The sequence below is a fragment of the Ornithodoros turicata genome, unplaced genomic scaffold (assembly GCF_037126465.1).
Source record: "Ornithodoros turicata isolate Travis unplaced genomic scaffold, ASM3712646v1 Chromosome124, whole genome shotgun sequence".
Lineage (NCBI taxonomy): Eukaryota > Metazoa > Arthropoda > Arachnida > Ixodida > Argasidae > Ornithodoros > Ornithodoros turicata.
In genome coordinates, this window is record NW_026999305.1 from 209,994 (window position 1) to 223,347 (window position 13,354).

Sequence of the window (13,354 nt, forward strand, 5' to 3'; positions counted from 1 at the left end):
TATAGGCACTCGACCCCGTCCTCACGCACTGATAACGCAGTCCAAGTATTTCTTCTTTAGGTAATTACGACAGGCGTGCGTATTGGCCATTCGCATTGTTTTCGATCGGTATGGTCGTCATTATTCCCCTTCTTGAATGCTAAACGAAGTCCAAATTTCTCTCCTATCAGTTCGGCGGCGACAAGCAAGGCTAAAATTTTTGTACGACCTATATTTGCAAATATTAAAAATGCACCCGCACATAGGCACATATCTAAGTTAGAAAGACGATCAAGGCATATCTATTCTCCCGCACTAGTTCAAATATTTGCACGCACAAACAGATTTTTTTTTTACCCCGAACAATTGAGGAGTGGAATCGGCTACCACAAAACGCGTTCGAATCATACGAATCCTTTAATGCCCTCTTGAATTTGTTCTAAGGTATAGATTTTCTCGAGACTGGAGATACCCATTGTATTTATCGTGCTCATTTGTCACGCTTCGTTATTGCTATACTTTTGCTTTGATCTTGTTAATGTATTCTAATGTTACCCCCATTGCTGTAATTATACTTCGGTTTTCTTTTTTTTTTCGCCATTGTAATGTTCTAGGGAGCCCTTCTGCTTCCCCCGCTTTATTCTATCTTCAACCTTCTCTATCTATCCCTTCAGTGTTCCCTTCTCTTCGTCGTCTGCCCGCTTCATCCTCCTCGGCTTTAGGAATCATCCTTCCGTCGATGATAAGGAATGACGTTGCTTATCGTTGCCATCTCTCTTTTTGCGTGGGCTCCTGTATAACCAACGGCTTTTAAGACGCCCGTATTTGTACCGTATTCCATCCGACGAATGGGCCGCAGAACCCAGCTCGACTTCCTGGTAGACCCCGCCGGGCTAGCATCTGTTCCCCCAGTTTAATGTCCGGTATCTTTGTATTTCGACGTTTGTCGAAATTCCTCTTCATGCGATCGTGGTATTTTTCTTCTTCCTGTGCTGATCGCCGCCGCTCCTTTAAAGTAACGTGCACGGTCGGTGATTCGTAGCTGCTCATCCGCGGGGAACACTGCAGGCATGTTGTAAGCTGCAAAATATGGACTGCACCCAAGTGCTACAGTGTGGGACCGATTGTGATGACGCACTGCTGCTTCCAGCGCGCACTTGCACCCTCCTCTAAAGTCAGAGTAGACAGATATGTATTGTTCCAGGTCTCGGATTACTCTCTCTGCCAGGACGTTGGCTGCAGGGTGGTACGGAGTTGTGGGTCGGAGTAGTATCCCTGGTTGTTTGGCCCATTCCTTTAGTCGGCGACTTCTAAATGCTGGCCCATTGTCCGTCACAATGACCTTGGTAGTCTTGAACATCTCGCGTTCCATGAATGTGATGACGCAGGCGGAATCCTCTCTCCCGGGTCGCGCTGCTACCATGCGTTTGCACTGGTCGATGGCTACCAAAAACGCCTGTGTACGCTCAACGCCTTCTCCCTTCTTTTTGAGTTCTGCGAAATCCAAATGGATGGTCTCAAAAGGTATACTCGAGTGTATGGGTAACATAATGGTATCCGTTGCCTGACGGTACTTCGCTTTGTACTTTTGTCATATTGTGCAGGATGCTACGTACTTGCTTACGTCCGACCTCATATTCTTCCATGTGAACCTTCTGGAGATCTTATTATATGTTCTCCAGAACCCATCGTGGCCTCCTGAGTCTGGGCTGTCGTGATAACGCTCGAGAATTGTTGGGACAAGCGTGTCAAGCACTTGTAGTCTGCCATCTTGTGGGTGCAGTTCTTCATATCCTTCCCATCGCTTAGTGAGGTTCGCCGATTCCCTCGCCGGAGAGATCGCCAACCCGGAGATGGTGTCTGCATCAGTCCGATCTGCCGCCTGTCGGTGAAAGGCTTGGAAATCGAATTGCTGGAGTTCGTAAATCCATCTCGCAAACCTTCCTTTGGGTTCCGACAAGGCTAGAAGGTAAGACAGTGCTTGGTTGTCGCTAAAGAGGAAGAATCTTCTCCCCTCAATATAGGGACGGAAATATCGCACGGCTAGCAGTACAGCGAGTGCTTCCTTCTCGGTCGTCGTATAATTTGTTTCACTGTTGGAGAACGTGTGCGAGTGGTATCCAATAACACTTAGTTGTTGGCCCTTCGGTTTGTCTTTACGTCGCTGGTACAGGATGGCTCCAGTCACGTAATGAGATGCATCAGTCTTCAGTTCGAAGCCCAGGCGGAAATCTGGTAATTAGTAATGACAACACCGGGTCGGATGATATCCGTCGAATGAGTTCCTGGTACGTGCATTCACACTCGTCAGTCCACAAGAATGTAACATCTTTGCGAGAGTGGCATATCCTGGGATGAATGCTCGAAAATGCCCAGCTAGGCCGAGAAAGACCCTCAGGGGGTGGACATCGTGGAGTTTCTCGAGATTCTCTATCCGCGCCACTGATTCCTGCTTTGTAGTCTTCGTGTTTCCGTCCAGTGCCCGTCCTATAGGACGACTGCTTTATCCTTGAAAAACACGCTCTTCTTGGAATTAATTTTCATTTTTGCTGTGCATAGGGCCTCCAAGACATTTGCGAGGCGTATGCGATGTTCCAATTCGGATTTTGAATAAATTATAATGTCATCGAGGTACACTGCACAGAATTGATTGAAAGGTCGCAATACTTCATCCATGATCTTCTGAAACCATGCCCCGGAGTTCTTCCACCCAAGCGGCAACCGGTTGTGTTCGTAGAGGCCAAATGGGGTCATGAAGGCCGTGTACATTTTGTACTCCTCCTGGAGAGGTATGTGCCAATACCCCTTCTGCAAATCGACGCACGAAAACACGTTGCAGCCACCTGTGTGCTGACAAGCTCGGGTAAGGCGACACGGTCTTCACCATCCAACTGGTAGCTGTCCAGAGGAAAGCTGTCGCCGAATGGTCTTACGAAAAATTCCACTCACATCCTGTCGACCACGCCAAAATGTAATGTTCTAGGGAGCCTTCTGCTTCCACCGCTTTATTCTATCTTCAACCTTCTCTATCTATCCTTCCGTGTTCCCTTCTCTTCGTCGTCTGCCCGCTTCAACCATTATGACGCCATATCCTTCCGTTGTATATGTGTTTCAACATTCACTCCTGCTTGGGCTTGTATTAGCCGGCAGTATTTCAAAATAAAATAAATAAATATATTACACACGCGTGCCTCTGAAGCGGCTAGGGCCCCGGGGCGCCATCCCCGGCTGCCCCGCACTACTACTTCTTTTTTTTTCTGACTGCTGTTGCGCACAGCTAGAGGCAATAGGCCACGGGTCGATGTGTCGGTGCTCTTAGCCTGCTGGTCATCTCACATCCCGACTGGGAGGTACCCGGGTTCGAATCCATGTGCCGGCTGTGCTGCCTGGGGGTTTTCCTGGGTTTTCCTCAGACATTTTGAGATATGTGTTGTCATAGTTCCCGTAGACGTCGTCCCAGGACGCGCATTCCCCGAGAGCGTTAGTTGTGCGTTGCCCACCGACAACGGCGAGCTCTTTCACCACTACCACAACCACCACCAACTCCCCATCCTCTCGCCTGCCCTGTACTCGACTTTGTCATCGTCATAATTCGTGATCACGTTGACGTTAGGCATTCGTCGCAACCAGCATGGTAGTTTGAGAATCAGTTGCTTAATGTTTTGCTTTGACTAACCGTGTTAATCAGAAGGCAGGCCGTTCGCAAGGATGACTTCGCCAACTTGGACCTTCACAAAGAACCTTCTTTAAAGAAGGCGCTTAGTGAAGGTTGATGTCTTATGTACTTGCAGTACAAATTCGTTCAGAAAAGTTTGTAAAGATTCCTAAACATCTGCGATGCATTTGTAAGAGATAATTTTGACGTATTATATGTGACAGAGCTGTCGCTGTATTTCAGCTGCGAGTACCAAAGCTTGCACAGCTATTTGGAATTTTCTTGTCTACTGCAACGACAAGTGGAATTCGTCACAGGCCTTCTTCATTTATTGCAGGAACTTCCACGTATGGAATGAGGTGTGGATGTCCCGGCCAGACCTTCCGCCTGGTTATGGCCGCTGGCAGGTTGTCGACGCTACACCACAGTGTCGAAGTGGTGGTAAGACTCCGCGTTGTTTCTCTTTCTCTTTCGTACTGTCTACAGCAATAACGATTATCAGTTACGGCACTGCTTATTTAATGAATGAAAGGAAAGAACAAGAAACCCATTTCGTGCAGGTCATAGAACGGTGTTGATTACGTCGGCTGACTTAGAGAAAAATTGAGTAATCTGGCACTGCCACTGCATTGCGGAGTGCGTGCTGGTCTGGAAGCCCGGTAGGGTGGGGTCCCTGTTATAATCGGCGTTCCGTTAGCGGACGACGCGCACACTCACAATGCCGCCGTTGACAGTTTCGCTATAGTCTGACGGCCAAGCCGCAGTGAGACTACCGGTACTTGTCACCCGCGAATACAATCAACCGTCGTTAACGGCCGCTACTAGTTCCCCCCTTCTTAACTAAAACTTCAAACTCCCAGCTTGCACCAGTCACTGCAGATTCAAATGAGCTACATGCTACATCTGTTACACGACTCCCGCGCCCTTTGCGTTGTTTCTTAGACCCTCCGATATATCCCCCATATAAGGTCTGTATTCCCACATCGAACCAGACAAAATAAAAACGCAGAACCACCAACATTGGTTCCGTTAGCAACGACCTCTTCGAGATTTCCTGCTGTTTGTCTCAGATGCATGGAAAGAAAGTGCCCGATTTGAGCAACGCACTTGGACGCAGATGTATTTATGCCTTCCAAGTCGCTCTCGATCACACGCGGCAAGAAAAGGCGTGTCACTCCCTGGTCAGCCCCACCGTTTACGCGAACACGATACCGCGCGTATCTCTCCAGAATCTGGAAACTGTTTCCAGTGCCCCGATATCAACAAGGCTAATTTATTGCCGTTGCTTCAACTGGCCAGCCGCGTCTTGTGACTGCCATAAGGATTAAGCTCCTGAAGGCAAGGTGCTTCTGTCGGATTCATCTTGAAGGTCGAGGCGTCACGAGAGAACGGCCTCAGGATTGATATTGTGAAGGGTGATGTCATGTGTTAGAGCTTTCAGATCATCTTGATCTCGTAAACGGTAATGTCTGATGACCGAGCACCTTCAGGATTCAACCTGAAAGGCTACGCCTCATGAGTGAGTGGCTTCAGGATAGGTCTTGTGAGGGGTCATGCCGCCTGAGTAGGTGCCCTGATGATCGACCTCATGAAAGGCAGAGCCTCGTGAGTCTTCTTTGGATCCTATTTCGTGCGGTGCAATGCATCGTTAGTGCCCCAATGTGAGTACCCAACGCTGTGGTTGGCTTCACCGAGTGGAATCTAACAGAATGGCTTGAGGGCAATTAAGTATTGCGAACTCTCGTATAATGAATTTGCCCGTCTACGGATTGATATCGACACGCGTACTTTCAAGCGTCTGCTAAAATGAAACAACCTCACCGTTCAAGACCCATGCTGCTCATCGCGGTACAGAATCGAGTAATGGAGCTAAAACGAATGGCAATGGTGTCCAAGGAAACGCATGTATGTTATATGCAGGATTATACCGTGTTGGCCCCAGCCCTGTCGCAGCCACTCGTAATGGACGGGTTGACGTCCCGTATGACAGTCGCTTTGTCTACGCGGAAGTGAATGGCGAACTTCGGAGCTACGTTGTAGATCCGGACACGGGTGACTTCATAAAACGCCTCTCCGACACCGAGACGTAAGTGCATCACCTTCCATTTACTGCAGGCACCAAAAGTAGATATTTGTAGATTTGTAACAGAAATATCGGAACGAGACGCCGCTTCTGTTTTATAACCGACTAACGTTTTCGGTTCGGTTTTATTTTCGGTATATTTTGCCGGCTCAACTTTTAGCTGAATTCAGCCTGAACATAAGCAGAAGCAGGGCTCCGTTGTGCTGTACCCTGAGGACTGTGTTTTGTGATTGCGGCGAACCAAAGTGAATAACACTATTGTTGAAAGATGGAAGCCAATGAAAAGGTTAGCCAGCTGTAGGACTCGAACCCACATCTTCTGGATTACCGGTCCTGGATTATGGATTGCCAGTCCGGTGCTTCCATCTTTCATCATTAATTTCTTAGGCACTTGAGGCTTTGTTTGTATTTATCCTTTCTTTGTGTTCCAGCCTCAGAACATCAATTCTCTCATGACATTATTGTATCATAAATACAATATATCGACGAGGGTACAGTGTGCGACAGCTGTACAGCGTAGTGAAACTGTTGTAGCAGTCTTGTTAATAGCAATGGTTCGCAACTTATGTTATTCGACGGAACCAGTTAATGTGTATAGAAGTGGGTGAGCGAATTAGATGTTGTACACGTAGCAATATGGCAGAAACGTGGCAGAAAAGGCCGTCCGAAGCGACCGTTGGTTGGAACAGTGCTAGGAACCCCGGTTGAGAAACACCGTGTTAAAGGGACAGTCCTATCCGGAAACCCATCTATGAAACCACTATGTTTAGCATCGGCCCACGATACCTAGCTGTTTTTTTTATTTTTTTCGTCTGAAAAGTGTTTAGAAACGAATTTTAATGATCAAGCCGTCCAGGCTCCCGGTAACTGTGTGAGACTCCCGCACGGCTGCGGCGTTCCTTTTCTCAAGGTCGCGCCCTCATTGGTTCTTAGGGAGTGACGTAGTTTTTCCAGAGTGGGAATTCCGTCATACTCTCAACATCCGGCGTCTGCTCTTGTCATGTATTCCATCGAATAGCAGCTGAACTAGGCCACGATTTCGCTTAGGATTATCGATACCGTGGTCCACGAGGAATACAGTGCTCTTTCGAAATTGACTGGAACAGATGCGATCGCCTCGGGACAAGAGCCGGTGTTGTCCTTATGCTCTTTCCTCATCACTTTCTCGTCGTTTCGCTGGATTTTCTGCCTTTCTATGTTGTAGCTGTCCTACTGTAGCTTACGTGGACGTAAATGCGCATAATAAGTAAATGTCGGTCTCTGCATACATTGACGGTAAGGACACCATCCCAAATTTATTTCGTTCCTTTATGGAAACGGACAGTGGATGATCTTTAACCAGTTTTAGCTGCACACAATCTCCAACTTCAGGTGTCTGGGTAATGTAACGTAAAATTAACGGCAGTCAGACAGGTTCCACCAGCACTTTTCGGCAAATGCCGTCCCTGAGGTCCGAGTAATGTCTAGAACAGCGGGTCATCAAATCACCATTAAAAAATTATTTTTTAAATAAAATGAACATACAGAGTCAAATGAGGGACTGCCAGACAAGCTGCGCGCGGAGTACGAATTTAGATTTTATCCACAGAATACGTGCGGATATAAATAATCGTCGCGGTACTGACCCATCTACATTACATCTGCATTATTCCTATTTTATCAGTGTCTTGGCGCCGTTGTTGTTGCGCCATTAATCATCCAATCAACCAATCAGTAGACAAAGACTGTCTCTTTCCTAATTAAGGGAATGGAGTAAGAGGAGACACTTTAATCAGTCATCGGTTACAGCTACAGTTAGCCTTCAAAAATAGTAACTGAGTTTCAGTTACTCTTTTTAAAACCTAGTAACAGGTAATGGAGGTACCACTTTTCAGTAATTTTGTTACTTTGCAGCTACCTTTTGAGGGAGAAAAAAGCCGAATAAGTGTAACCTTCAAAAATATTACATTAGCACTTGTACTGTCCGAGAAAAAGGACACTCTTCAGAAAAACGTAGCACAAATAACTAGAAACTAAGCAAGTGCTTGTCACGCAGGTTACTAGAATCTTAAAAAACAGTAGGCAGCAAAAGTGTTCGTAGTAACAGTTACAAACTGTCCGCACAAAAACACGATTCAAGGCATGGGCGCCGCCATTAGTGCTGTCCCCTGTGGTAGTCACACGAACTGTGTGGACTGCCGTTTGCAGAGTTCCTTCATTTTCCCGTCTGTGTTTCCGTTCATTTTCGTGTCCGTTCGTGTTCATCCCGTGCCGGTTAATTTTCTCCCACTCAGGAACCGCTGTAGAACAGATATCGCATTGGCCAGCACTCTTCACGTGAACAACTGTGCATATCGCACGCGAAAGGAAGCAATCTTCTTTTTCCTTGATCTTTCGAGCGTTGATACGCTAGTCAGATGCTTACCGGATGACTATAGTTATATGGAATGTTACGTTATCGTTAGTCATACTCATTAAAGACGATGGACACCAGTGTTCATCCCAGTGGGAAGAGCGATTTTGTCAGTCGACCCCGGTTATGTTGTCCGTGGGAACGAGGCTAAGTAGCGCACGGGGTCTAGTGGTTTGAGAGTAACGCGACGAGGTCTATAGAAGCTAGTAAACAGCACTACCAACAGCAGTAGCACCTTAGTTACCTGATACCTCTATTAAGTGTTCACGCGATATCTATAGTAAAAGCGCGACATTCACGTAGTATTCACCATTCACTACTGCCTTCACGTAGTGAAGGCAGTAGTGAATGTCGCGCTTTTATCACTTTATCGCGTGAACACTTTATCACGTAACTAAGGAGCTACTGCTGTTGGTAGTGCTGTTCACTAGCTTCTATAGACCTCGTCGCGTTGCTCTCAAACTTCTAGACTCCGTGCGCTACTTACCCTCGTAGCATCTGACAGGCAGTGTTCGCTCTCAGCATTGTACCCGTTACCGAAATATGGTATCGCGATATCGATACTCATTACTTGAATAAAGAGTAGCTAAATGCCGATATCGATACCTCCGTTTAAAGGCGACGAAGTATCGCTACCTCTAGTGAAAAAAAAATAAATAAATAACGCGATATTTTACTGGATATTTTTGCTTTCAGTACGAACAAGTTGCATGAAATCTGCAACGTCGAAATATCGCTTACGTGAACATTCCATTTGGATAATATCGAACTGGGAGAAGACAGTTTTGCAACAAAAGCGCGGAACATTTATCGTGCAGCTTAGACACCATGGTTAACTTTTAACAAAAACTGAGGCTCAAACTGTGCGTTTTCCTGCAGGCGTGTCTGTACAGACACCGAACGGACGTTTCGCTGAAGCACTGGATGGAATTGTTGTGTTCGCTTTTTTTAAAGGGGCACTAAAATGCAAAACCAACTTGCTCTCAAATGAAAGCTCGTGTAGTACGATTCAACAACGCTACCGTTTAGAAGAAAAACGCAACGACAACAGGAAGGGAGTTGCCTCAGGACAGAAGCCGCCGATATTTCGAACAGAGACTGTTCTTCTTCTGGGCACCGTCCTCATCATTGGCATGGTATTTAAAGGGTTAGGTGTGACGTGTTTAAAGGTTCCTGCGAATAGTGGGTCAACAGCCCGGAGGGAAGAAAGGTTCCGTACGGGCTTCTACGGCCGGAGTGAATGGCTGCTTTGTTAGAGTGTGGAGGGGATTATGTGAACGTTGTGATCTAGGCTACAGACCGGTTACAGAAAAATGGAAGGTTTACGAACACGTGGACGAAACGGGACAACAGGCAAGAATCGGCAAGCATAGCCAAAGATAAGGAGGTTAGTGGTTACGTGGGGAAAATTCCAGAACGAGCAAAGTTTTTTTTTAAATATTTGTAGTACAAAGTTGTGGCATGCAATAAAGAAAGCAGAAAGCAGTGGCCATGCAGAACACAACAGATGATAATGGAGGTAGAAGGGAAAAGCATATTTTATTGGTGAAGTGTTTCTAGGGTGTCTTGTGATTTGTTGATACCGGACGGGTGAAGAGCGTTGAACTTGTATATGAGATAAGACTCCCTATCACGTCTGTCACTGCTATTGCATGTACAAGACACACCCCACCTCCTCAGAATAATCAGAGATATAAACAACACTCGTACATTTGGTAGGGACACAATACTAGCCACGCTGGATGTGACATCACTGTATACTAACATCCCACACAACGACGGAATCACAGCCCTCTGCAATGCCCTTTCTACAACAAACACCAGAAAAGACACGGAAACTATACTCGTTCTAATGGACTTGGTCCTTAAACTGAACTACTTCGAGTTCAATGGCGAATACTACCTACAAGTGCACGGTACAAGTATGGGCACACCTGTTGCACCCACATACGCAAATAGCTTCATGGGGTTCTTAGAAAACAAAGTTCTCAGCGCCCTCTCATTAAGACCCACTGTGTACCTTCGATACATCGATGATATACTGATAATATGGGAACACGGGGAGCATGAATTTCAAAAGTTCGTAAATCTACTGAACATCGCGCATAGCAACATAAAGTTCACATCACAACAGTCAACTAGCTTAATTAACTTCCTCGACACCACAATATCACTAGACAACGGCAACCTCATCACAACCCTGTACAAAAAGCCAACTGACAAACAACAATACATTCACTTCAAGAGTCACCCACTGTAAGCTTGGAATTCCTAATGGTCAGAGTGTAAGACTACGCAGAATCTGTTCAAACGACACAGATTACGCTGAGAAGCTTGACGAACTCTGCAGTACACTTGCCCGAAGGGACTATCCAGGCTCCCTCCTAACCGAATTCCCGTCGCAAGGTACTCACACTCGATCGAAACGAGGTTCTGGAAAACCGAAAAAATCCTGACGCGTGCCAAATAAGCTTCATCACAAGATATTCCAACGCACTTCCAAACATCAAAGCCATTCTATAGAAGCACGAGCCCCTCCTCCAAAGCAGTGACCGACTTAGCAATATATTCACCCATCCCATACAGGTGACATACCGACGCGCAAAAAACCTAGCAGACTCCTTGGTCAATGCCAAAATCAGCAAAACAAGCACCCCGTACACGGGAACACGGCCCTGCAACCTCCCGCGCTGCAAAACATGCAAGCACGTTCAACACGCTAACTCTATCAAAAGCACTGCGAGCAATTACACCCACCCCGTTAACCACGCATTCACATGCACAAGCTCCAATGTTATATACTGCATTGAATGCGGCGACAGCTCTATGCAATACATTGGCGAAACCGGCCAACAAATGAACAACCGCCTTTACAGGACACAGAACCGACACGTCCAACAAACTCCACAAAGCAGTCGCCGAACACTTTAACGTTCCTGGTCACAATTTTCGCAAACTATATATTCTAGGAACCGGGTTTAGATCCACACGTGACAGACGTGATAGGGAGTCTTATCTCATATACAAGTTCAACGCCCTTCACCCGTCCGGTATCAACAAATCACAAGGCACCCTAGAAACACTTCACAAATAAAATATGCTTTTCCCTTCTATCTCCATTATCATCTGTTATGTTCTGCATGGCTACTGCTTTCTGCTTTCTTTATTGCATGCCACAACTTTGTATTACTATTATTAAAAAAAAACACTTTGCTCGTTCTGGAATTTTCCCCACGTAACCACTAACCTCCTTATATTTCGCTATGCTTGCGAATTCTTGCCTGTTGTCCCGTTTCGTCCACGTGTTCGTAACCCTCCCATTTTTCTGTAACCGGTCCGTAGCCTAGATCACTACGTTCACATAATCCCCTCCACACCCTAAAGGCTGGTTCACACTGCCACGTTCGCGCTTACGGGCTACGGGTTGCGCTTACGTAGTACCCATCTCGTTGCCGGCTACGTTCCTCCATCGTTCACATTACTACGTTTCGGCGCTCCGTTCCTCCAATGAGGAGCGGCCAGGCCTCCACAGCTCCCCGCATTTGCGGCAGTAGAAAAATAAAATCACGTCACAGTCACGTGGTATTACATCGTCAGGCATCATGACGGATGCCCATTGGCCAAAGGAGGATGCGCGCTCCGGGATTGGTTGATAAAGTTTCGAAATATCTGACAGCTCACTTTTCGCGGGCAGTCGGCCAGGCGGGCAGCTCCAAGCAAGGTCGCTGCGTCTCCGCGGCTCGCCGATGTCGGTTGACCACAACGACCAAAGAGGAAGTGTACGCGCGGGTTTGTTCGTGAGCTATGACTCTGTCCATGTACTGATCTCCGATAAAGTGTCAACCTACGGACATTCTTGCCGGGTCGGAACTGGAATGCTTGGTGAGCTGACGCCTGAGGAACACTTTCGAGCGCTGTCGCATTTTCAAATACAGTGACTAAGAAGAGAGTGTTCGCACGACAAAAGTATTTCCTGTGACTGTGTGACCTACGATGCGTCGCCAGAATGAGAAGAAGATGCTCATCTGTGAAACGCACGCACTCGTGGACTTCGCTCGCCCCCAGAAGTAGACTGTATGTGTGCTTTGCAAGTTCGAACTTGGTTTGGTTACTGTCTATTCAAGGAACTAAACGCCCTGTACGCACGGTGAATATATGAGTCAAACATTTGAGTTTATACGTTGCATCAATAAATATGTATATCGCCTATCAAAAATGTCTTAGTTATTTTGGAATAACGGGCGCCAGGTATGAAAACCAGTAGAAGTCAATGGCAGCCAGGGCCGGCCGAAAGCCGAGCCGAACTGAGAGGTTGCTGATTGGTTGGCTGCTAGGCATCACGACGCATTTTCATTGGCCGTATGTCCAGTGTTGCCTGAATTATCTCAAACTATGGGCTCTATGGGGAGCTGTGGGCGCCTGGAGCGGCCTCCTAGAGCGCCATCCTTCCGAAGAAAAGTGAAATAGAGCCACAGAGTAGCATGGCGTCCAGCGTCGAGTACCCCGGTGCCGGCTGCTTTGGAAGACAATCAGATATTCCTTGACGATGTTCTTGCTGTTAATGTTCTTAACGGAACGCCATCGTCGACAGTGCAACGTACAACTCGCTACTTCGGACAGATTCATTGAGTAAAGATATCACCTGACAGACCCACTGCTTTGCTAATTGTCATCCATGAGTTTTCTTTTTTCGTGGCATCACTGTAGTCGCTCCTTTTGCTATTGCATAGCCAGGGAAACTTCTCAACTAGGAGAATAAGAGCTTCTAAGACATCCAATGTTTTCGCCATCTTTGCAGACGCGCGAGACAAAACGCTTGCGCGGCATCCGAACTTTTCTGCCATCCTATTGGCCAGTGTGCTTACGGTTACGTAGCTTGCGGGAGAAAAGTTGAAGTTGCTTCAACTCCTTGCGGAAACGATCTTGCGGGCGCCGTCTTTTCGTCGTCATGGCAACCCCCACCGTAAGCGCCCGTAACCCGTAGACGCAAGCGTAAACGTGACAGTGTGAACCAGCCTTAACAAAGCAGCCATTCACTCCGGCCGTAGAAGCCCGTACGGACCCTTTCTTCCCTCCGGGCTGTTGACCCACAATTCGCATGAACCTTTAAACACGTCACACCTAACCCTTTAAATACTATGTCAATGATGAGGACGGTGCCCAAAAGCAGAAGAAGAACAGTCTCTGTTCGAAATATCGGCGGCTTCTGTCCTGGGGCAACTCCCTTCCTACATCTCTACCGGTT

The 13,354-nt window shown here is 47.0% G+C and overlaps 1 protein-coding gene across 1 annotated transcript in view; it reads left to right on the forward strand.

Annotated features, from left to right (window-relative positions):
- Nucleotides 1-13,354, forward strand: part of LOC135371989 (hemocyte protein-glutamine gamma-glutamyltransferase-like) — a 76,239-nt gene that overhangs the window by 40,257 nt on the left and 22,628 nt on the right. The window contains exons 9-10 of the mRNA XM_064605767.1: nucleotides 3,972-4,075; nucleotides 5,555-5,720. Of these exons, the coding sequence (XP_064461837.1) occupies nucleotides 3,972-4,075; nucleotides 5,555-5,720 (270 nt within the window). The remainder of the gene's footprint in view (nucleotides 1-3,971; nucleotides 4,076-5,554; nucleotides 5,721-13,354) is intronic.